At 48.5% G+C, this 24928-nt stretch overlaps 1 protein-coding gene and 1 long non-coding RNA gene across 3 annotated transcripts in view; one reads left to right on the forward strand and one right to left on the reverse strand.

Annotated features, from left to right (window-relative positions):
- The first annotated feature begins 11362 nt into the window (after window positions 1-11362).
- Window positions 11363-24928, forward strand: part of CHMP6 (charged multivesicular body protein 6) — a 51457-nt gene continuing 37891 nt past the window's right edge. The window contains exon 1 of the mRNA XM_068115774.2: window positions 11363-12072. Within this exon, the coding sequence (XP_067971875.1) occupies window positions 12004-12072 (69 nt within the window). The 5' untranslated portion in view covers window positions 11363-12003. The remainder of the gene's footprint in view (window positions 12073-24928) is intronic.
- On the reverse strand, window positions 19828-21520 carry LOC144892070 (uncharacterized). Of its 2 annotated transcripts, none has more exons than XR_013623379.1 (3): window positions 21195-21520; window positions 20863-21067; window positions 19828-20069 (listed from the first exon to the last, which is right to left on the reverse strand). It is a non-coding gene; the product is annotated as an uncharacterized LOC144892070 (long non-coding RNA). The 2 variants fall into 2 exon arrangements; XR_013623378.1 differs by having other exon boundaries at window positions 20863-21164.

Below are 24928 nucleotides of genomic sequence, written 5' to 3' on the forward strand. Positions count from 1 at the left end.
CGGAGAGTAAGTTGGTGGTGGAGCGGGTGCGAGAATGCACGCTTGGAATGGTTGAGGGTGTGCGAGGAAGCACACCTGAGTTGGTCATGGCGCGGGTGTGGGAGAGCCCATGTGAGCGCGTTAGTGGGTGGATGCAAGGGTGCACGCCCATGTTGAGTGGTACGGAGTACGTACCGAGGGAGAGTGCTCAAGACGGTGCGCGAGGTGTGTTAAGGGAGTGTGTGAACGGCGAGTGTGCGAACAGCGAGTGTGCGAGAGAGGGGTGGTGTGTAACGGGGAGAGCGTTGGTGGAATGTACGGACGGCGTTGTAGCACCGAGCTCGGTGAGGGTGAAAGGGGTAGCGTATGCATGTGAGCATGCAGGTGAAGCATCGACGGTAACCGGGTTAGCGGTTCGAGCGACGGATAGCCGATGCGAGCACTCGGGGCGCGGTGTGCTTTGTTGGATGCGAGGCCAGGCGCGGATCGATGCTGCGTCGCTTCTCTTCAAAGCATCGTTGCCGATTCGGGCTTGGCCCCGCCCCGCACGGTCGAGTCCGGACCTTGTCGGGCGAGGTGACCGGTACGGTTCAAGGGCGAGTGGGAGGGAGCGGAACGGTACCCCCTCGTGGGGACGGGGTTCCGACCAGGGGAGATTGAGCCATCGGGCCCGGGACCGCAAGGTACCGCGCCGAGATGGTGCGTGGAATCTCGGCCCGACCAAACCACCTCCCTTGAACCGAAAGCCGGACGGATTCAACCTGCAGGCGACCAAACCACCCGAATTCATTGCTCGGCTTTGCGAAGCCGGGTTTTAATGATGTCATGACGCACCGAGGCTAGGATATAGCGGACTGTGATGATGATGATGATAGTGATAGTGATTTGATACGAAATTTATAATAGTGGGTAGAATTGGCAGATAATTGGAAAATTTTTGATTTGTGGAAATTGGACGAGCAAAATTAATAGTAAGAGATGCCCCATGTGATGGGATGGCCAATCCACCATCCCTCACAGCGGGGGCAAAGGAGCACTAGATTTATGGGGTTTATGGCAGTGTAAGCTCGCCGAGGGAGGGTTTGGATAATGTGTAGGGACCTAGAAGATGACCTTAGGTGACGTTAAGATTAGGTAGTGACAATGACACCTGTAGTGGGGACGCAGAGAGGGTAGTGTGGATGATAATGACGTGGTATGTGCTTAGTTTAAAGGGAAGACGGGGAGCACTAAGTTAGCAGGGCACCAGGTAGATTAGATGATGCCGTGTGTATGGTGAACAGGTGTGATTGCACAGGTGTGCAACGGAACAGGTGTATGGAGCAGTGTATGAGGGAGTAGTGGTGATTGCGTGTGGTGTTGACCAAATGGTCCAGGAAGGAAGGAGGGTGCAGGTGGCACCAGGTGTGAGTGCACAGGTGTGCACCAACAGGTGTATGGAATAAATGGTTGTGTGAAATACATGGAATGTGGAATACATGGAGTGTGGAGTATATGGAGTATTGGAATGGATGGTCGTGGAGTGAGTATGGTGGAAACTATGGAGTGGAGTGGATGGAGCGAAGGTGTGAGTGGGGGAAGGATGGACCCCCATCACGAATACCCGGGGAGGGTAGTGTAAGTGTTAGGTAGAGGGTATAGGTAAATTGTGGTTGGATATTGGCATCTGTGGTGCGTGGTGGAAGAATGGTATTTGGATGGGTGCATTAGTGTTGTGGAAATGGCTGGGCGTGTAGCCTGTTAGTGTGTGTAGTTGGTTTGGGCACTCCACCACTGTGAGGATGTCGGCCAGGTGAGGCCGCAGGTGGGCTCTGGGAGCCGGTAGTTGTGGATGGGGCCCGAGGATCCGGAGGACGGACCCGGGTAGCCCAGTGCCAGAGGGCACCGAGTGGGGTGACAGAGCCAGGAGGGGCCTTCCCCAGTTAGTTAGGTTAGGGTGAGGAGCTAGGTAAGCTCGGGTGGCAACTACAGTGGTGGAGGTGTGCAGGTGGGTAGACCTGCTGGGAGAGCTACACGTCTCAGCCCAGAAATTGTGCAAGGGCACCGGGAGATGAATCGGGGGAGTGAGACCCCAAAATGGAGAAGCACCACAGTTTGTTCAATGGGAATTGGTTTTTAGAACCCATAGTGTAAGTTGGCCAATGGATTGGCAGGGAAAGACCCCGGGTAGTGTAAAACGTGTTAATGTCATTTAGAAAGTAGTTAGGATGAAAATCTCCTTGCACCATCTGCATCCACTCACCTGAGGTGACAGGTACTCCACACCATGCCAGGTGGTTTTTATTATTTTTATTGATGCAAATGTTGGAATGTGAGACGCATCATGACGTGGGTGTGACATTGTGCCTTGATGTTCCATCTCTTCCTCCTTATGAGGGTTGATGATGAATTGGGTGATGGCAAATTTTGGATAGAGGGATTGTGGAGACGAATTTGGTGTAGGGGAAATATGGGGAAGATGTGACGGTAGCGACGGATTTGTAAAGGTGTAGATTTTGTAAATATGGGGTAAGGGCAAGGGTAGAGTAGGTGACAGGGGGGGGTGACGTACGGTAGGGACGAGCTTTCTCACTTCGCTCTCCATACGCACTTCGCCTTGCATTGCCTTGTTTGATGTGTACCCTTGTGACCTTACCCCTTGCTGATCTGTCTTTCCCCCCCTTTTGTCTCCTACCTGAGGACTGTGCGCCACTGGGTGTTGAGGGGAGCGTGCGGAGGTCGTCTTGTGTGCCAGGACCCTCTCAACCAGCATGCATTGCATTGATGTACCACTTTATGGACCGCTGTTCTGCGGCCAAGTACCACTTGATGGACCCCAGGTTCTGGGGCAGGGCACCTCTGTTGGAGACCGGCCATAGTGGCCAGGGAATCTTGCTTGCGGACCTCGGTAAGGTGGCACCTATGCCAAACAGGTGGACCACCCTTAGTTGGCCCCTGTGGCCCTAAATAAAAATGGACACGGTTTGTGCTTTTTATATGTCCAAGTAGGCCGCATGAAGCAAGAAGACATCGGGAAGAACATCGGCCCAGCAGAGAAGAAGAAGACCACCACCAGTTGTTTTTTTTGTGTGTTTATTGCAAACAGTAATGACTGTGCACTGGTTGGTGCGTTTGGGTGCTTTTGGGTGCTTTGGTGTTATTGGTACTGGTGCATCGATGCAATGCGTGCTGTCTCCTCCCTCCCAACAGGAATTTCCTTCTCTTTGTTTCCCTAAAAAGAAAAGAAAAAAAAACACAGGTCCTGGGTTGCATTGTAAATAAGAAAGAACATCACTGTAAATAATGCTCCCCACCGTAAATGTATAGCTTGAAGACAATTCCGTAATTCGGTTATCCTGTGGGCGCAAATCTGTTAGGCAGGGTGCAATGCAGCAGGGGGACATATTTATTTGTGTTTTAAAATTGTCACACTCAGGGTCAGGTTAATTGTAGAGGGAATTACACCTACGTGTCACACTAAGTTAAAGTTTTGTAGGCCCGAGTACGGGCCTGAAGGAAGGAGGGTGCAGTGTAACGGATATGAGAAGTGTAACGAATTTGAGAAGTGTAACAATTTTGAGAAAGTGTAACGAATGTGAAAAGTATGGTTTTGTTGTGTGTAACTGACCCTCATAATGTAAAGAATGGTCGCAGCTCGTCCTCTTAGTTAATTCCATAAACCTACACACAGGACACGATATATCCTTTTAAATAGTTAGTCCCTTATTCTCTGTGTAGGCTAAGGATGTGTTTCCCACTAGTTTGACTCTTCATTGCACCGAATTAAATAAGAGTAGGCCCTCTGACGCCCCATGGCAGCTTCCAAGTGCCAGGTTCGCCACTTTGCTGCAATTGCCTCTTTAGGCACTTTGCTGCATTTCCATCTGCCGTCCACTTTGCTGCATTTGACTCCATTACGCACGAGGTAACGCCGAAGAAGAAAGGCGGGTCTCCACCTCGTCATAGAGGGGAGGAGTAAGTCGGCCCCGCTCATCCAACCCAGAACGAGGGGTTTGGCTTGAGAGGGCAGAGAGAGAACGTTTGGGGGAGGTTCGCAAAGGGTGAAGGGCGGGGCCTATATAACCCGCCGCGGGACGCTCCCCAAGGAGATACGAGATGAGCTTTGACTGAGATGGGTCCAGGAGATGCGCTGGAGACGAGCAGGTGTGACCGAGCCGCCATGAGACGTGCCGCGCTGCAGGAAAAGCGGACCAGGGCAACGCAAGGAGCGCACGAGGCAGCAGTACAGAGAAAGGAAGTTCGCCCGCGCAGTTTGGGACCAAAGCTCGGCTTCTTGACGGCGGTGCCTTCTGGCCCGACCGTGCCCAGTACTCGCTGAACCTTCCTTGCCTCTAAAAGCCACCCATCTCCAAGCCATTCATTCCTGCCTGCATTTCCCCGTGTAAGTGTGATCGTCCGTCTGTCTTTAACGTTGTCCTGGGGTTTATTAATTAAGCTTGTATAGGTAAGCTAAAGATTTCACTGTGTGCCTGCTCCTTCCATTTTCTGTACTAGGGCATGCCCGTACTATATATACTAGGGCATGCCCGTACTATATATATATCTAAAATTATATCCCCCCCCCCCCCCCTCTATTTACATGAAATGGTTTGGTCCAAAGCGAACGGCTTGCGAGTACGGTGACAATCCCCCCCCTCTATTTACATGAAATGGTTTGGTCCAAAGCGAACGGCTTGCGAGTACGGTGACAATCCCCCCCCCCTCTATTTACATGAAATGGTTTGGTCCAAAGCGAACGGCTTGCGGAGTTTGGTAAAGAAATCGCCATAGCGTGCACGTAATTAGTTTTAAAACATAGTTTAACGGCAACATAGTTTGCCAACGTGAAATAAATGAATACGCTCTCAAATGTGCCGTCCGAGGCAGAGTCTGTTCGCCACGTTCGGCACACGTGATAGCTCGCTGCTCTCTGATTGGTTGAATCGTTTTTTGGACATAGCTCGGTAACTACTTGTCCGATTAATATGAAACCTTGAAAAGGCACATCCTCGGGTCCCCAGCAATATACCTGGCAAGTTTAAAGTATATCGGACCCGTGGTTGTCGAGAAACAGCGGTCACAGACATACATACATACATACATACATACATACATACACACAGAGATTACTGGAATTATAGATAGATATCTAAAATTATATCCCCCCCCCCTCTATTTACATGAAATGGTTTGGTCCATTCGCAAAGCCAAAGCGAACGGCTTGCGAGTACGGTGACAATCCCCCCCCTCTATTTACATGAAATGGTTTGGTCCAAAGCGAACGGCTTGCGAGTACGGTGACAATCCCCCCCCTCTATTTACATGAAATGGTTTGGTCCAAAGCGAACGGCTTGCGAGTACGGTGACAATCCCCCCCCCCTCTATTTACATGAAATGGTTTGGTCCAAAGCGAACGGCTTGCGGAGTTTGGTAAAGAAATCGCCATAGCGTGCACAAACGCGCAGGAAAGCGAAAGAATCGCAAATTAGTTTTAATTAGTTTTAAAACATAGTTTAACGCCAACATAGCGCCAACATAGTTTGCCAACGGGAAATAAATGAATACGCTCTCAAATGTGCCGTCCGAGGCAGAGTCTGTTCGCCACGTTCGGCACACGTGATAGCTCGCTGCTCTCTGATTGGTTGAATCGTTTTTTGGACATAGCTCGGTAACTACTTCTCCGATTAATATGAAACCTTGAAAAGGCACATCCTCAGGTCCCCAGCAATATACCTGGCAAGTTTCAAGTATATCGGACCCGTGGTTGTCGAGAAACAGCGGTCACAGACCACACACAGAGATTACTGGAATTATAGATAGATATACCCAACTGCTCTCTGCTTTGGCTTGTGAAAATAATTAATAAAACCTGTTATTCCTCCGTACGTCTTCTTCTTCTTCCTCTTTACATTCGGTCGCTTTAGAGGTTTCCATATTGAATAGCTGTGGCGCGATACGGCCAACGTCTGGGTGAATCGGGTGAATCGGGGAAACTGTTAGGTCGCGGTGCCTTCGCTCGGCAAACAACATCCTTAACCGTGAACCGTAACAATACATTCATCTCCAATGCAACGACTAAATAAACTTTTCTTACCTGAAACGGGAATGTCTACCCGGATCATGCTTTCACTAATCACTCATCACGTGATACATTTTTAGCGCATGCGCACAGTGCAGTGCTTCCTCGAACTAAAGAAATCCAGCACGACGTGCACAATTCGATACCAGTCTATCTTATTAAATACCACCCAACAGCGCAGTTTTGATTTAAGAGGTAACAACTTATTTGGTGAAACTTAATATTGATTTATACACTATATTTATACTTCTACCGTTAATATGAGCGATTGGTAGTGGTAGTGGAGGTGCCGGTTGATGCTCAATGCTCATTCCTCCTTATGCCTATGGTCGGCCGCTTCCGGGTTTGAGGGCTTGGCGTGATCGAGAGGCAGTCGAGACCGATCGTCTAGTCTAGTCAGTGGTTCAGTGGGTTGAACCCTATCCCCTCAGGAGGTGTGATGGGTGGGGGTGGGGTGTGATAATGGGTAGTAGGTCCGGGGACGAGGAGGATGAGGCTCAGCCGTCAGCGAACAGGGCCCCACAAGGATTTGGCATGAAGAGGGTAAGGTCCCGGCTCCTGCCTCATCCCCTAGATCGCTGCGGGAAAGTCGTGGTGTGATTTATGGTATTGCCCCATCGGTCGAGATAACTGACATAAAGACCCACTTAGCTGATATGGAAGTTGTGGAAGCCCGCCGGCTCACTGCAATAAGGGAAGGGGTGAAGGTGGAAACATCATCGGTGGTTCGATCCTTCGCCAGCCTGGCTCTTCCCCCCAAAGTGTTTCTGGGTTATCAGGCTTTTTCCGTCCAGGAATATGTTTCCCCTCCACTAAGATGCTACAAGTGTCAGAAGTTTGGCCACACTGCTCCGTCTTGTAGGGGTAAGCAGCATTGCCGCAGGTGCTACGGAGACCACGGTCGCCAGGATTGTACTAGTTCCAAGATGTTCTGCGCCAACTGTGGCGGGGAGAACAGCACAGGCTATAGAGGGTGCCCTGAATTCCAGAGGGCCATCCAGATCCAACAAATATACACAAAGAATTAAGTTAAGCACCCCCCCCCCCCGTTTTTTTACAACCTCGCACATTACAAGTTTGTTGTCGTCAAAACAGTGTAATATACCCATGATATTGCTATATTTTCTGGAGAAGTGATATTATGGTCACATAAAAACATAACAATCATGCCGTTTTCAATATTTTATTCTGAATAATTTAAGGTGGAATTTTTTGGGAATTTTAGGCATATTTTCACCTCAATTTAAGTATGGAGCTATAGGTCCATCACGGACAGTGTGGATGACGTTTATGTTTTCTAACGTACAGTCATTGTTCTGAGAAGACCTCTAGCGATCTTTGCGTCAATAACGTGTGTAGGACCCACGTGATCGGATCACTGACTCAACCCTACGTCTCATAGACCCTGTAAGCCGTCGTATGCGTTGCTGTGGCAGGTTGTTCCATTCCCGATGTAATGCACGTTCCAATTCATCCAGATTGGCTATTGGAGGGACCATCTTCGCAATTTGTCGTCCCAACATGTCCCAAACGTGCTCGAGGGGGTTCAGGTTCAGGACAGGATTAGGGGGTGCTTAACTTAATTCTTTGTGTAGGGGTGCTTAACTTAATTCTTTGTGTATATAAACATCAGGGAAGCTATCCTATGCAGAGGCTGTCCGCAAGGTCCCCAAGGTCAAGGCCCCTGCAAAAGGCATCATCCCAGCCCCCATAATTGCAGTCCAGGCCCCAACTCTAACAAGATCAGTGGGAGTCCAGACCAAGACGAGGGATCAAGAATGCCAAACCAAGGGTCAAGAACCAGTATGGGCATGAACTTTTCAAAACTGGGGTTTATTGGCTTCATCACGGAAGTTGTTAATTGTGCAGCCCAAGCCAAAAGAAGAACAGAGAAAATAGGCATAATCTCTGCCACAGCCCAGAAACATCTGGGTTAGGAGGGGATTTCCTCCAAGGAGATCAATAAGTTATTCAAGTCCGGTGCAATGACCACTCTAGGCAGTAGCAGGATTCATCCATGGAGTAATGATAATAATTCAGTGGAACGCAAGAAGTTTAGCGGCCCATGGTGATGAATTAAAAAAGTTTGTTATTGACCTAACACCCTGACCAGACATCATATGTATCCAAGAAACCTGGCTCAAAAGTCCCAAGCAATTCTGGATCCCTGATTATACCTTCATCCGCAAGGATAGAGTGAGGGGGAGTGGAAGAGGTTGCGGGGTTTTTGTTAAGCTCGGCATTTCCTTCGAGGAAATGGATTCTGATGCCGAACTGGAATCGATTGTAATCAGGGTTCGAGGGAAGGTCTATCGATCATAAACCTAAACAATCCCTGCAAATCATTGAATCTCAGTCTGCTCCAGGAGGTGCTCAGGAAGTGCTCAGGGGTCGTAATCTGGTGTGGAGACTTCAATAGCCATAACTCTCTTTGGGGCACCAATATCACGGAAAAAAAATGGGGAGTGCATCGAAAGCATCATTGAGGAGTTCGACCTGGTGCCGTTAAATGACGGTCGTGGGACCTGCTTAAATCCATCCTTGGGGAAAACCTCCCCCCTTGATCTCACCTTCATCTCTTCGTCTGCAGCAGCAAGATGCAAGTGGTGGGTGCACGGGGATAATCTGGGGAGCGACCACTTTCCAGTGTTCACAAATCTTTTATTTGAAAGGGACATCGAGGCTGCAGGTGGCTCTCCCTCCTGTAATTTCTCCAAGGCCGACTGGGCTTCCTTTTCTCGTCAGTGCTCCGAGGGAGTGAGGGAAGATCTTGCAAGTGGGAACACTGCGGACTTCAACAGCTCTTTAGTTTAGACCATGAAGGCCATCACCCAGGGAACAATCCCTACCTGCAGAAGCTCACCGGCAAGAAAACCAAAGTGCCTTGGGTGGATGTAGAGTGCGAGAAGGCCATCTGGGAAAGGAGGGAGGCTCTGAAGAAAGTGAGAAAATCCTTAAGGATGGACGATGTAATAGAGTACAAGAGGAAAATAGCCCAGGCCCAGCAGGTCATAAAACGTGCCAAGACTGCTTCTTGGCAGTGCTTCTGTTCAGCCATTAGCCCGGACTCCTCTCTTCAATCCATTTGGAGGAAGGTGAAATCCATGAGCGGTATTAAAGACGGGGGAATGGTCATCCCTGCACTCATTTCCCCTGATGGAACCTCCTCTACTAATAAGGACAAGGCTGAGGCCGTGGGCAAACATTTCTCTGACTTGATTAGAGAAAACAACACCGACAGGGAGTCCAAGGTGTCCAGGTTCCAGTTCCAGACCCAGCACAGATAATTCCTCAATGACTGGTGTCCCGACAATTCCCCTCTAAACCTGGACTTCTCCCTCTGGGAATTTAGGCAAACGGTTCATAAATCTAGGAACAGTGCCCCTGGCCCCAACCTATTGGCCTTTTATATGTTCAAGAATATGGAAGACAAGGTGTCGGGCGTGTTTCTCGGCCTATTTAATAGAGTTTGGTCTTTAGGAGAACTTCCCCATGAGTGGAAACATTCTATAGTCGTCCCATTCCTTAAAGCGGGGAAAAATCCCCAAAACCCGTCGTCATACCGCCCCTATCTCCCTCATCTCGGTGTGAAGGACATTAATGGAGAAGATGGTGAACAGTCGCCTTGTTTTCTTCCTCGAATGGAACAACCTGTTGAATGAATCCCAGAGCGGATTCTGAAGGGGCCATTCAGCTATCGACAGCATTGTTTTATTGGCTAATGAGATGAGAAAATCCCTCATTAATCAGGGGTCGCTTCTTGGTGTTTTCCTGGACATTCACAAAGCCTACAATACCGTTTGGCAGGAAGGCATGCTTTACAAGCTGCACCATCTCGGCATCAGTGGCAAAATGTTTTGGTGGATCTGGGATTTCCCTGCCACCAGATCATTTCGAGTGAGAGTGGGGCAGACCCTCTCTTCCTACTTTCATCTGAAAGAAGGGGTCCCCCAGGGCAGCTGCTTAAACCCTACACTTTTCAACATTATGATAAATGATATAGACTCCCTCCCAGGGATCCACGCCAAGATGCTGCTGTTTGCGGACGACATAGCCTTGTGGGTCCAGAGTAAAAACTTAGCTTTTGCGTTAAGGAAAATTCAGGCTGATATCGGCTTGATGGAGCTGTGGGCCCAAAAGTGGGGGTTCCAGTTGTCTGGGCCCAAATCCAAGTTCTTAATTTTTTCCTGCAAGAGGATGGTCCAGGACACATCAATATCAGTTGGTGAACCATCCTCAGAGCATCTTCTGAAGTGTCGTTCCTGGGTGTTATTTTCGACAAGGGGCTTACCTGGAGCTCCCACGTTAAGGTCGCAGTCAAATGCACCAAGGGCCTAAATCTAATTCGATGCCTCACTGGCACTTCCTGGGGAGGCCACCAGAGAAGTCTTTTTCTCCTGTACAAAGCCGTTATCCACCCTCATCTGGACTATGGTAGCCAGGTTTTTTCAGACATGTCAAAAACCAACCGCAGAAAACTTGAAGCCATTCAGGCTAAAGCCCTGCGTGTCTGTCTGGGTGCTTTCGTGAGGACGCCTATCTCTGCCCTTTTGGTGGAGGCCAGTGTGATGCCTCTATCCCTCTGCTGGGAGGTGTCCCGGCTAAAATTCTGGGCCAAATATATATCCTTTGGGACCAATCACTCAGTCCAAGCTGTTTTTGCAGACTGTTGGGAGTATGAGGCAACACACACAACATGCATTTTAAGGCCATTTTCCCTGCTAGAGCGGGCATGGGGCAAAAATCTAAATTCCGCTCCCTTCGGGATGGCCTTTAGGCGGGTAGCGGGCGAAATGGGTCTGGACCTCTTGCCCATTGAGTCCTTCAATAAAGTTCCAATATGGCCCCCATGGACTCTTACTATGCTTCAAATCCACCTGGATCTATGGGGGAGAGTAGACTACTAGAGTCTTTACAGGAGGGATGCAGATTTGACTTGGTGCTCGAAGTACTGCACCTGATCAACATTGCTAGTTAGAGAGGATCTGTGGTCAATCTGTGCTGGATACCACTCATGTGGGCATCGGAGGGAACGAGGCCTGCGATCTTGCAGCCAAGTGTGCGATCACATCCGAATGTGTCACCCAAATCCCTTTGGGACCGTCTGAAATTGTGAATGTGGCCAGGGACAAGATTGTTTAAAAATGGCAATTCCAGTGGAACACCACCACGAAGGGTAGGTTCTGTTACAGGGCAACAGGTTACAGGGCGTGAAAAAATCCAGACGTGACCCCCCCTTTTCGGCGACCCCAGTTGCCCCACAAAGACCAGGTGGCTCTCCCCAGGCTTAGACCTGGGCACTGTCGCCTTCATGCGTACCTTCACGTGACAGGGTGTCACCCTTCCGGGACTTGCGAAGCCTGGAGGGAACCCGAAGATTTATCCCACTTATTTATGGGATGTCGCCTATATGATGGACCGAGGTCGCTCCTATTTAAAATCGTTAGAGAGGAGGGGGTCAGTGGGTCTGACCTGCCCGTCATTTTTGGTCATTTAAACCAGAAGCATCCTCGTTTGTGCAAGGCGGTCCTAAACTTTGTGAAAGCGTGTGGGAGACCTATAAAGTTTTATGGATATCCCATAGGCCTCCTTTTCAATATATTTTCTTTGCAACACAGTTATGTTCAGGCGCGTGGCGTGTATAGAGCCTCACGGTTCTGAAAACGCCATAATACTCAAAAGAAGAAGAAGATTAACTAATCCGAGATATTGACTGATGGTGAAGAAGAAGAGAACGTCCCGTAGATTGAAATATTTTGAAGAAGAAGAAGATTATTGTTCCGGGAATTTACCGAAGAGTGAAGAAGAAGTTTCTCAGTTTTTACAGTGACTTTGCCGACGACGTGCGTGGAGCGCTCTCTGGTGTTTGTAAAAACAGCACTTCTCAATCGTATCGTTGGCATCCTGTTCCCGATCCATCCACAAGCCGAACGGCCAGTGGGACTGGCGATGCTCATTTTCCCTCCATGGGGAACCTGTTTGGCCAGAGGAAGAAAGCACCGAGTCGGGTTACAGAGCAGGACATGGCGGTGCTGGTCAGTATTACTATTAATTAACCCGAAACGTCGCCGCTTTCTTCCTTATTATATCCGGTTTGTCACCTCTTCATTTTGCTTATCTCGCCTTCCCTTTATCGTAATAATTCCGATTCGCTGCTATGTATAATTATATAGATTGCTTAATTTTTTTTAATTACCTAAAATCAAGGCCTATTTCAAAAGTATTTCCTATCATTTTCCCCTCACATCGAAGCTGAAACATTTCGATACAATGTTCCTGAGAATTTAAAACGAGTCGACACACCTTTTATTGTTCAACTTTATCAACCATTTGATACAAACTTTGGACTGGTAAAAGCCATTTCAATTTCGTCATCATCAGCTCCCGTATACCGTTCTTAGAGGCGCCGCCATTTACACCGCAATGCTTGTCATGACTGGGTGAGGGTCTTACCCAAGCACGGGCCACAGCCGTCGACCATGCAATGCTTGTCATGACCGGGTGAGGGTCTTACCCGAGCACGGGGCACAGCCGTTTACCCTGCAATGCTTGTCATGACCGGGTGAGGGTCTTACCCGAGCACGGGGCACAGCCGTCTACCCTGCAATGCTTGTCATGACTGTGTGAGGGTCTTACCCGAGCACGGGGCACCGCCGTCTACAACGCAATGCTAGTGATGATCGGGTGAGGGTCTTACCCAAGCACGGAGCACAGTCATTTACCCCGCAATGCTTGTCATGACCGGGTGAGGGTCTTACCCGAGCACGGGGCACAGCCGTCTACCCTGCAATGCTTGTCATGACCGGGTGATGGTCTTACCCGAGCACGGGGCACAGCCGTCTACCCTGCAATGCTTGTCATGACAGGGTGATGGTCTTACCCAAGCACAGGGCACAGCCATTTACCCCGCAATGCTAGTGATGATCGGGTGAGGGTCTTACCCAAGCACGGAGCACAACCATTTACCCCGCAATGCTTGTCATGACCGGGTGAGGGTCTTGCCCGAGCACGGGGCACAGCAGTTTACCCCGCAATGCTTGTCATGACCGGGTGAGGGTCTTACCCGAGCACGGGGCACAGCGGCTTGCCCCGCAATGCTTGTCATGACCGGGTGAGGGTCTTACCCAAGCACTGGGCACAGCTGTTTTCCCCGCAATGCTTGTCATGACTGGGTAAGGGTCTTACCCAAGCACGGGGCACAGCCGTCTACCCCGCAATGCTAGTGATGATCGGGTGAGGGTCTTACCCAAGCATGGAGCACAGCCATTTACCCCGCAATGCTTGTCATGACCGGGTGAGGGTCTTACCTGAGCACGGGGCACAGCCGTTTACCCCACAATGCTTGTCATGACCGGGTGAGGGTCTTACCCGAGCACGGGGCACAGCGGTTTGCCCCGCAATGCTTGTCATGACCGGGTGAGGGACGAGGGTCTTACCCAAGCACTGGGCACAGCTGTTTTCCCCGCAATGCTTGTCATGACTGGGTGAGGGTCTTACCCAAGCACGGGGCACCGCCGTCTCCACCGCAATGCTTGTTATGATTGGGTAAGGATCTTAACCCGAGCAAGGGGCACCGCCGTCTACCCCGCAATGCCTGTCCTGATTGGGTGAGGGTCTTACCCGAGCACGGGGCACAGTCATTTACCCCGCAATGCTTGTCATGACTGGGTAAGGGGGTTACCCGAGCGCGGGGCACAGCCGTTTACCCTGCAATGCTTGTCATGACTGGGTAAGGGTCTTACCCGAGCACGGGGCACAGCCGTCTACCCTGCAATGCTTGTCATGACTGGGTAAGGGTCTTACCCAAGCACGGGGCACAGCCGTCTACCCCGCAATGCTAGTGATGATCGGATGAGGGTCTTACCCAAGCACGGAGCACAGCCGTTTACCCCGCAATGCTTGTCATGACCGGGTGAGGGTCTTACCCGAGCACGGGGCGCAGCCGTTTAACCCGCAATGCTTGTCATGACAGGGTGAGGGTCTTACCCAAGCATGGGGCACAGCCGTCTACCCCGCAATGCTTGTCATGACAGGTAAGGGTCTTACCCGGAATGGGGTACCGCCGTCTCCACCGCAATGCTGGTCATGATTGAGTAAGGATCTTAGCCCAAGCAAGAGGCACCGCGGTCTACCCCGCAATGCTAGTGATGATCGGATGAGGGTCTTACCCAAGCACGGAGCACAGCCGATTACCCCGCAATGCTTGTCATGACCGGGTAAGGGTCTTACCCGAGCACGGGGCACAGTCATCTGCACTGCAATGCTTGTCATGACTGGGTGAGGGTCTTACCCAAGCACTGGGCACAGCTGTTTTCCCCGCAATGCTTGTCGTGACTGGGTAAGGGTCTTACCCAAGCATGGGGCACCGCCATCTCCACCGCAATGCTGGTCATGATTGGGTAAGGATCTTAGCCCAAGCAAGAGGCACCGCCATCTACCCCGCAATGCTTGTCCTGATTGGGTGAGGGTCTTACCCGAGCACGGGGCACAGCCGTCTACCCCGCAATGCTAGTGATGATCGGGTGAGGGTCTTACCCAAGCACGGAGCACAGCCGTTTACCCCGCAATGCTTGTCATGACCGGGTGAGGGTCTTACCCGGGCATGGGGTACCGCCGTCTACCCTGCAATGCTTGTCATGACTGGGTAAGGGTCTTACCCGAGCACGGGGCACAGCCGTCTACCCCCGCAATGCTTGTCATGCCTGGGTAAGGGTCTTCCCCAAGCACGGGGCACAGCCATTTACCCCGCAATGCTTGTTATGACTGGGTGAGGGTCTTGCCAGAGCACGGGGCACAGCCGTCTACCCCCGCAATGCTTGTCATGCCTGGGTAAGGGTCTTCCCCAAGCACGGGGCACAGCCGTTTACCCCGCAATGCTTGTTATGACTGGGTGAGGGTCTTACCCGAGCACGAAGTCCCGCCCTCTGCCATGCAATGGTTGTCATGATGGTGAGTGAGGGCCTTACCTGAGCACTCACGGGTTAGGAACTCGGAAGCATATCTCGGACTCTCACGTGTACATTCAGGTCATGGTGCACCGGGTTTTTTCATTTTTTAATGGATATCGCCCCCAGACAAGGCATATGCCATTCTAGATAAGGGGCTAAGAGAAAGTTAGAAAAATGTAAAGATACAGCAAAACAAAATAAAAATAAATAAATAAATAAAATTAAAAAAACATCCAAGACACCGGAATAATTTTTGTGTTTTTGAATCTTGTGTTTTGTTTTGTGTGTTTTGGAATTTTGTGTGTTTTGGATGTTTGGAATCGTGTTTTTTATTTTAAACGCTCTGACCCTATTTATAAAATGCCTTGAGATGATTATACATTTCTGTAAGACCTGGAGAGCAGTCCAAATTACAGGATTCGTGGAAATGCCTTGAGACTTGGCAAACAGGTGTTCACACAAGTTTGAGTCGACAATAACCCTCACAACATGCATTGGCCTGGGCCAGCTGAGCGGTGTTGGAAAAGCAACGTCCTATTGTCTGCCAAGACCAACGCCAAATAGGGCCGAACCTGGAGCTATCTGTTGTGATGTTTCAACCAGATGTTGTGTTGTCGTGTACAAAATGTGTTTTGTGATGGTCGCACCAAAACGCATTTTGCACACAACACTTATGAATATAAACTATTAAACAAACTAGAAAACAAAATACAAACAAACTAGCAACTGACTAGTTTCCCGACTGCATGGATCATCAGCTGGGCACCGTTCTTCCTCGAGGTTTCAGTCCGTTCAGCCCAGGACCTCTCCAAACGGCAGATCCACAACCTCGATCATGGATCCACATCAATAGATGGTACATCAGTAGATCCACAACCTCAGTTGCGTCCAGGCAGTCAGTCAACCCATCAATGCAACATCACTTATTCCAACTTTACTTGCAATAGGATTTAATGTGTTATCATATATTTATAACTTTCCTTACACACTCTATAATATGATATCATTAAATCATTCACATCTTACCCTTAAATACATCAATTTACCAACCAGCATGACCACACCACCTACCTTTCTATCAAACCACTTCGAATGTTCAAACTGTCATTTATAACGGTTTTTGGCATGCTGCTGTATCCTCGCAACCACTGATTCCTAGCAACATTAATTTGTAGTATATTTAATTATTATATTGTACTGTATTTACATAAAGATCTCATGAATAATATTATATTGTACTGTACTTGTATTATATTGTACTGTAATAGAATATTATATTGTACACTTCGAATGTTCAAACTGTTATTTATAACGGTTTTTGGTATGTTGCCATATCCTAGCAACCACTGATTCCTAGCAACATTGATTTGTAGTATATTTAATTATCATATTGTACTGTATTTACATAAATCCCTGGTGTTGGCTTAGCGGTTAGGGTGCCGGCTTGGGATCCTAGGATCCTGGGTTTGAATCCCGGTCGATCGCTGAATTAACGCCAGGGGGGTTGACTCAGCCTGTCATCCTTCTGAGGTCGGCAAATTGAGTACCAGCTTGCTGGGATGAATGATCACTGTGTGTACCCCAATTTAGAATAGGTACACCGTATCCCTGCGCATCATAAGAGCGTGACCAAGGGTTGGCATCAGGAAGGGCATCCGGCCATAAAAACATTGCCTCAAACAGGGAACCATGATTGTCATGGGGCCCGCAAGGCTAACCCCTGCTCTGGCGGGGAAAATGGCCTTAAAACGACCATTCATTCATTCATTCATTCACTTATGAATATATAAATAGCCATTATAAACAGATTTATGGGCCAACATGGCAATGCACTGAGCTCGCCATCCTTTCACGATTTTGATGATTTACAGCTCACTGAAAGAAACGTTTATGTTTCAGACGTTTAAACCCTCTCCTCTCTATTCCACTACACACTACTCTTTAGTTCCTCCTTAAACTCGCCATAATTGTTACACGCCCCTCATATTCATCCCCTTCTTTCCCTTCTTTTTACCTCTGCCACCAAAGATGGATGAGGTTGTTTTCACCCCTGTCTGTCTGTTTGTTTGTTTGTTTGTGAACAAAATATCTCAAAAGGTTGTGGACGGATTGGGACGAAATTTGGCAGAGATGTGGCGTGTGTGATGGTGGATGAGGTTATGTTTTCACCCTTGTCTGTCTGTCTGTTTTTCTGTTTGTTTGTTTGTTTGTGAACAAAATATCTCAAAAAGTGGTGGACGGATTGGGACGAAATTTGGCAGAGATGTGGTGAGTGTGACAAGGACGAAATGATTAGGTTTAGGTGCAGATCCGGATTCGGATCCGTCTACTAGAATTTTTAAAAAGTGATTCTTCACCATTGGGAGATACGGGCAAAAACGATACGTAGCAGGATATCTCAAAGTTGTTAACGGATTTGGACTAAACTTGGTGGACCGGTTGGGTGTCTGAAAAGGACAAATATATTCGATTTTGGTGAAGATCTGAATATGGATTCGGAAATGATTATTTAATTTTTTAAGTGATTCCTCACCATCGTGTGATATGGCCAACCAGGCGGAGGTATGGTCTCGACTGAGTGCCGTTCTAGTCTTCATCTTGTTTTTATTTTATCTACCTCCACCCACACTTTCCACATTGGTAAACTAGAACTGCACTCGGTAGATTTCACATACCTCCGCCAGGCTGAAGAGTTCACCTTTTGTACCCACTGATAGTCCGGATCTGGATCCTGACCTGAACTAAAATCGAATCCGCTTGTTCATGTCACCTACCAAACTCATCCATCGAGTTTTGTCTGAATCCGTCCACAAATTTTTGAAATTACTGCTGTGCTGTATATTGTTTTTCGCCCTATCTCTCAATGGTGAAGAATCACTTAAAAAATTGTAGTATTTGGATCAGGATCTTCAACAAAATCTAATCTTTTCATCCTTGTCACAACCCCAACCTCTCCACCAACTTTCGTCAGAATCCATCTACAAGTTTTTTGAGATATCCTGTTTACAAACAGACAGGGGTGAAAACATAACCTGAGTACGAGGTTATAATACAACGCAACAAAAGCAAATTCGAACGAACTTATAATTAGTGCAAAAAAAACATTATTTCTTGCCTCATTTTTTGATTTAGATGTGATTTGTGTCACAGTGCAGCTCTGTATCTATAGGCCTATCTATATGCACAAGAGCTGGTTGATTGTGTAGTATGTAGCCTTTCCCTTGATTCCTATACAATTCCATACTCCTTGGCCAAACACCCCCAACATTTTGCATGCATGTTGGGGGTACCCAGGTTCAGGTCACCGGCACAACCCAATGGCCTGTTCACGAGAGGGTCTTCCCCCAATGGGAGGACAAATCCATGTCCGCTATTATAGGCACCACTGGGGGCAAAGTAACACAATTATATGAATGCTCCTATGGTTGGCAGCGAGTGCCCCGGAAGCAATGATGAAATGGGAGTGGCAATTATAGAAGTGGGAAAATTGCATTATTGGTCGGGGGTCGCCCAGATAGCTCAGATGGCCATGCAATGGTACAGCACACCGAGGACCTGGGTTCGATTCCCTGTCTGGGCGCATAATTTTCCCACATATATCACTTGGGTATTTACAATCCTGCTCAATATTATATAATCATGGTTGTGAGCCACTGGGAGGACAAAGTGCCTTTGTATTCTCTTTAGCTATTAAGTACGAGTATATATCGTATTCATGTGGATAGATGTTATGAATGTGAGTTAGTAGAACTTAATATTTTTTTCCTTTCTACATCCTGAACTTGAACCATTTCCCACCAACACCATGCACACATAACTCCATCTCAAAATCATTCCTTTTCAATCTAGTGGACAATCCCGTGCAGCGAGATCCCCGGCCCACTCAAAGGACATCATCGAGGCTTCCTTTCAGCACTCGTAAAGTGACATGTATGCACCAATTGTCACCACTCCCCCTTCCCGGGAAATCCACCACGAAGGGCCCCGTCCCTGTCCCACCAATTGGGCTCTGTTGCCAGGCAGAGATACGGAACCTGGCCAATCACCAGTGGTGAGGGTCAATCCGCCCTCATGGCCCACGCACCAATAAGGGTCATAGAGCCACGAGGAAGGGGATGAGGGGGTGGGGAGGAGGTGAAAGAATAAAGGGAGAGATGCTGGGAAAGAAGAGGCACTCGAAGAGACTTTTGAGACACACTGACTTTTCTTTGACACTCTTGCACTTTCTTCTTCAATTCAGGACTTATCAGACTTTGTGGACTTTACGCACTTCATGCTCTTTCCTTCTCTTTCAACAGCTCGCTTGCCTCATTTGCACTCTTTGTTCTTTTCACATCTTTCATTTCTCCTCACCACACCAAGCCCCGCAAACCTTCACCTCAGCTGTGTCTTCTTTAAATGTTTTTTTTTTTTCAGTCGATTCATAATACAATCCTTATCTGGCAGGCATTAATTATGTCCAGGTCACTCCATTTAACTTTGTTACCAGGTGTTTCTGCGCATGCGTGCCAAGCAAGTCTGAGACTGATTACATAATTTTGAATGTGCTATATTAACTATAGGTGCTTGGATCGCCACATTTCCCAATGACTGTGGCACAGGTTCTCATCAATTTGTTGCTTGGTATAAAGCAACTCTTGGTTGAGTACCAGTTCACTGGTAATTCCCTGCTTGTCGTAAAAGGCGACTAACAGGGTTGGCGGCAGGAAGGGCATCCGGCCGTAAAACATTGCTTTAAAAAGGGGACCAAAAACAACAACAACCAAGGTGCCCGAAAAAGGCCAACCCCCGCTTTGCGGGGAAAAATTGCCTCTAAAGGTTTTTATTTTTATTTTTATTTTTTTATACAAACCTCCAACAACAACGACTTTGAGCAGCCCTCGCGGCTATTTATAGTCCACATCCTGGGTGTCACTTTGGACTTCCCATCGCTGTCATTGATGGTCCTGCGGGAAAATTTGTCCCCACCTCTGTTGGAGCCGTGTGATTCTCCGCATCCAGTCCTCATGCAAGCTACATGGGCGCGCATGGTTCTTGGCGTTTCTTTGCCACGTGGATGCTGCAACATGCACCCCTTGTTGATGCTGTGAAAGGGAAATACACATAAAGACAGATCACAATGGAGAAAACCACATAAAACACATCGGTGGGGGAAAGGAACTTGGACACAAACATTTTGTGCAGGAAGTCGAGGGGCTCGCCAAACAATCTCTACACTGCCTTGTCAAATAAGCTTGCATTTATTACGTGTGCTTATGCTAAACATGTACGATGAAATAACTTTTATAATGTATCCCAAATTAACTGCTAAGCCATATCCATAACATGATATATTGCTGCGGACCCCGGGTCTGTCGACGTCGACGTACTAAGGGGGCGGGGGGCGGGGGCGGAGGGGGTGGGAGGGGTGGGGGTGGGCGAAGACCCTGTTTTGACATTTTGTTAAGACCCCCCAACCTCATCCATCTTAGCAACTTCAAATGCCAATCCCCCCACCACGGATGAAGGGTTATTGGTCACTACCCAAATACCTTCAAGACCACGTGGTTAGAAAGACCGGGAAATGAACCCCCTTCTCGTGATTTCGCACCTTATTCCAATCGAGTGCGCCGAGCAGTTTTTGCGCTGGTGTGAATCACGGTTATGCTGCGTGATTTCTGGACTTTGTTAAGGTCAAATTCGGTTCGGACTATGCTGGGCCAATGGGGGAAAAGACGTACACGAACAGGATGAAAGGAAACAAAAATGTACATGTCTTTTATTTATAATTCACAGAAAAATGACGAGAGGCAGACTTATCAATTCTTACCTATCTAAATCCCGACAGGCGCCTTGCGCACACACACTGGGAATGAATCACACAGGTTAAACTCGTACCGAGCAACGTGCAGCTGCGGACTTGGGTTCGCCAGCTTCTGCGCGCAGATCACGGCCCGTTCAGGACACGCAGCTTGAAGAAGGTCCGCAGGACGAGCCGCCGCGTCAGTCAGCACGAACAACGATCCAGGTCGAATGAACGATTCAACGCAGGTGACGATCTTAGCTCCAGCACCAGCACGTCGGGCAGCCAGCTTGAAGTACCCTGACGAGAGGGCAGCGAGAGGGAGCAGAGAGCACTCGAAGTGCGATGGACATGGGTTTATATCGGGTGGAAAAGCTCCTTAGAATGTTCCATTTACCTCTCATTGGTTGTTTTGTGTGTCCACGACCTCTCATTGGCTGCTTATGCGTCCACGACCTCTCATTGGCTGCTTGTTGGTGACGTGTCCACTGTCCACACCCTCTCATTGGTTACCTGCTGGTGACGTGGGCTGTTCTTTTAGCCACGCCTACCACAGTCTCGGTTGATCACGTGGACTGTGCTTGTAGCCACGCCTCCTTGCACATGAACTAGCGTCTTCCTTCCACTTTACGAAAGTTTGAATCCTGCCTAAACAACACATATCTGCTTTAATTACGACACAATGGGAAGGGAGCTAATCTTTACATTTAATAAGAAATAACTGACAACTGCAGGCTACATGTTGTCGTGTAATTAAATAGAGGGGGTGTTCTTTATTGCAAAATCACAGCTATATATATATATATATATATATATATATATATATATATATATATATATATATATGTCAAGTCGTAGATTCTTTATTGACAATTCTCTGTTATGACAGCCGACTGCATGTCCCAACGTGAGGTAAACCCCGCCGGGAACGCGAATAGAGCGGCGTGCAGGGAGTGTTGAGATTCGTGCGGAGGCACGAGGGTGCGCGCCAAGACGGGGGGGGGGGGGGGCGGCGTGGCGTCATGGCGTTAAGATGGTTGTGCCAGGTCGATCGGCGATCTCTGAATTTAAATCGGATTTTTGTCATGTGTGTTGTGAAATTAAACGTCTATCCGAGAATCCTGGCAATGTTCGTTTAATTAAAATGTGGTACAAACCTGCGTTTCCGCCGTGCGGCTCCGTGGAAGTTAGAGTAGAGTTATTGTGTGTTCAGGCAAGAGCCGAGCGAGCCACGAGTCACGGGTGTGCTGTATGAGGTTGCTCGGAGGATGTGTGCCCAAATGCATTGTGGGTCATTGCGACTTTGCTGAATATCGGACGCTGGATGTCGGACGTTCATGCGCGCGTGGAATGTGTAGTTTCAAGCGGAGTGCTCGAATTGCAGATATAAACTTGAAAAACATTAATTATATAATCATAGCGGCGCCTGAATTTTAATAAACATGCTTCAGTTTGTGTTTAAAATGAGGTCATGCTGGACAATTGTATACGTGTGCTTTTTTCGAGGCTGGTCGTAAAAACCACGCCCACATGCGCGTGTTTTTGCGTAATGCTAGTAGAATGACATGAACCTATCGTTAACCATATATATTTTGTTTTAATCACAGCAACGCATGACTCTGTATAAACATGCTTTGAATTACTCATGTACACAAACCCATAAAATATATGGGTTTGTTTGGCTAAGCATACACTCTTCTCTTTGTGAGTTACATTTCTGTTTTCTCGGAGCCCAGGGAAACATTTGGTCCGAATGATAAGGAAGGGCTGACTCCCCCGAATAACAGAGCGGATGACGGTGGGGGCTTGGCCCACCGGGGAGGAACCTCTCCCAGTTTTGTTTGTTCTCTCGGAGATTTTCTGATAATCGTATTCGTATATAAGTGAATGAGAATCAATGCGTTTTCAGGAAGGCTTGACTTGGCATGTTCTTGCTGTAGCTTGCTGTAGACGTCTGTCTCCTCCGGATCTGTATAAGTTGGCTTTAATAAAAAAACTGCGTCATTTTCAGGCTATTTGTGGACTTCTTCACCAAACGAAGAGCTGATTCTTCACATATATATATATATATATATATATATATATATATATATATATATATATATATATATATATATTGTTACGGTACGCGGTTAAAGATGGTATGTTTGCCGAGCGGAGGCTCCGCGACCGAACAGTTATTCCCCTAACTAAAACCCGATTTACCCCAAACTTTGGCCGGATCGCGCCACCGCTATTCAATCGGGAAAACTCTAAAGCGACCAAATGCAAAGAGGAAGAAGACGTACAGAAGAGTAACTGGGTTTATTATTTACACACATAAGCAAACAGAAAGCAGTCACGTTTATTTATAGGGACATGAGACGCAGGTGACACAGTGAAATCTTTAGCTTATACAGACTTATTGTTACTACCCAGGACAGCACGAACAAAACAAACTCACGTACGCAAATGGATGGAAATTGCAGGCAGGAATGACAGGAGGTGGGTGGCTGGAGGAAGGCACGGAGCTGGCTGGAGTTTGATCCCGCACGGGACGTCGGGCTGGACCTCGACGGCCGCCGATGCCACCGATCCTGTCGTGTGCGCGGGGTAGCGGGTCGGAGCTGCTTGGTGGAGCCAAGCCAACGCTGCTGGTGGGGGGGTCTGGCGTGACGGGTCCTCTCTCCCTCTCTCACTAACTCCAGGACTCTTTCTCTCTTGCTTAGTCCAACTCTTCCTCACCACCGACAACTCAACGCAACCCCTCCACTCTACGCAAACACTGGCCACCACTGACGACCAACCCAGCTCTGACCAAAAAAACCACACACTCCGCTCTTGTCGTAGCTCATCCCGTAAAAGCTCATCTGCCTTTTGGGAACGCCCCGCTGTGGGTTATATAGGCCCCGCCCCTCAACCTTCGCGAACCTCCTTGATGTTTCTCTCCACACCCTCTCCAAGTCCAACCCCTTGTTCGTGGTTGGTTGAGTGGGGCTGACTCACTCCTCCCCTCTATGACGAGGTGGGGACCCGCCTTTCTTCCCCAACCCTGCCTCGTGGCCATGGCGGCAATTGTTGGTTGGCAATGCGAATGGCAATTGACGAAAGGGGAAATGGAAGTTTTGGGGAATGGGAATGAAGGGAATTTATCTTTTTCACTTGGTGCAATGGAGTACTGCAAACGATGCAAACATTCCAATCGGATTCCGCTCCAACCACAGTACTGAAACTGCTCTCCTCAAAATCACCAACGACCTTCTCCTCTCCTCTGACGCTGGCAACCTCAACATTCTCGTCCTCCTCGACCTCAGCGCTGCCTTTGACACCATCGATCACACCATCCTCCTCACCCGACTTGAATCCACCTTTAACGTTACCGGCACTGCCCTCTCTTGGATTAAATCATACCTCTCTGACAGATGCCAGTTCATCTCCATCAATAACTGCAAATCCCCCACTGCTCCCCTCCCCCAAGGTGTCCCCCAAGGTTCAGTTCTTGGCCCCCTCCTCTTCATCCTTTACCTGTCCCCGCTCGGTCACTTAATCCGCCGTCATGGTCTCCAATTCCACTGCTTCGCCGATGACATCCAGCTTTTCATCTCCACCAAGTCCGTCTCCACCGACACCCACTCTATCCTGACAAACTGCATCACTGAAATAAAATCCTGGCTTCAAATCAACTTCCTCAAGCTTAACTGTGATAAATCTGAAATAATCATCATTGGCCCAAAAACGCTCACAAAATCCACCCATAACTTTGCCCTCAACATCGACGGTATCCCAGTATCCACCTCCCCTCACATCCGGAATCTTGGCGTCATCTTTGACCAAACCCTTTCCTTCGACAAATACACTAAACAGATCACAAAGTCAGCCTTCTTTCACCTGAAAAACATTGCCCGTCTCCGCTCATCCCTCTCCTCCACGGCTGCAGAAACCCTCATCCACGCCTTCATCACCTCCCGTCTGGACTACTGCAATAGCCTCCTCTATGGTTCACCCTCAAAAATCACCAATAAACTCCAATACATTCAGAACTCCGCTGCCCGTCTACTCACTCATTCCCGGACCCGTGACCACATCACCCCCGTCCTTTACAAGCTTCACTGGCTCCCCATCCCCCAGAGAATCCAGTACAAAATCCTCCTCTTGACATACAAAGCCCTCCATAACCTGGCC

Source organism: Myxine glutinosa, chromosome 5 (genome assembly GCF_964187855.1).
Source record: "Myxine glutinosa chromosome 5, kmMyxGlut1.1, whole genome shotgun sequence".
NCBI classification, from domain to species: domain Eukaryota; kingdom Metazoa; phylum Chordata; class Myxini; order Myxiniformes; family Myxinidae; genus Myxine; species Myxine glutinosa.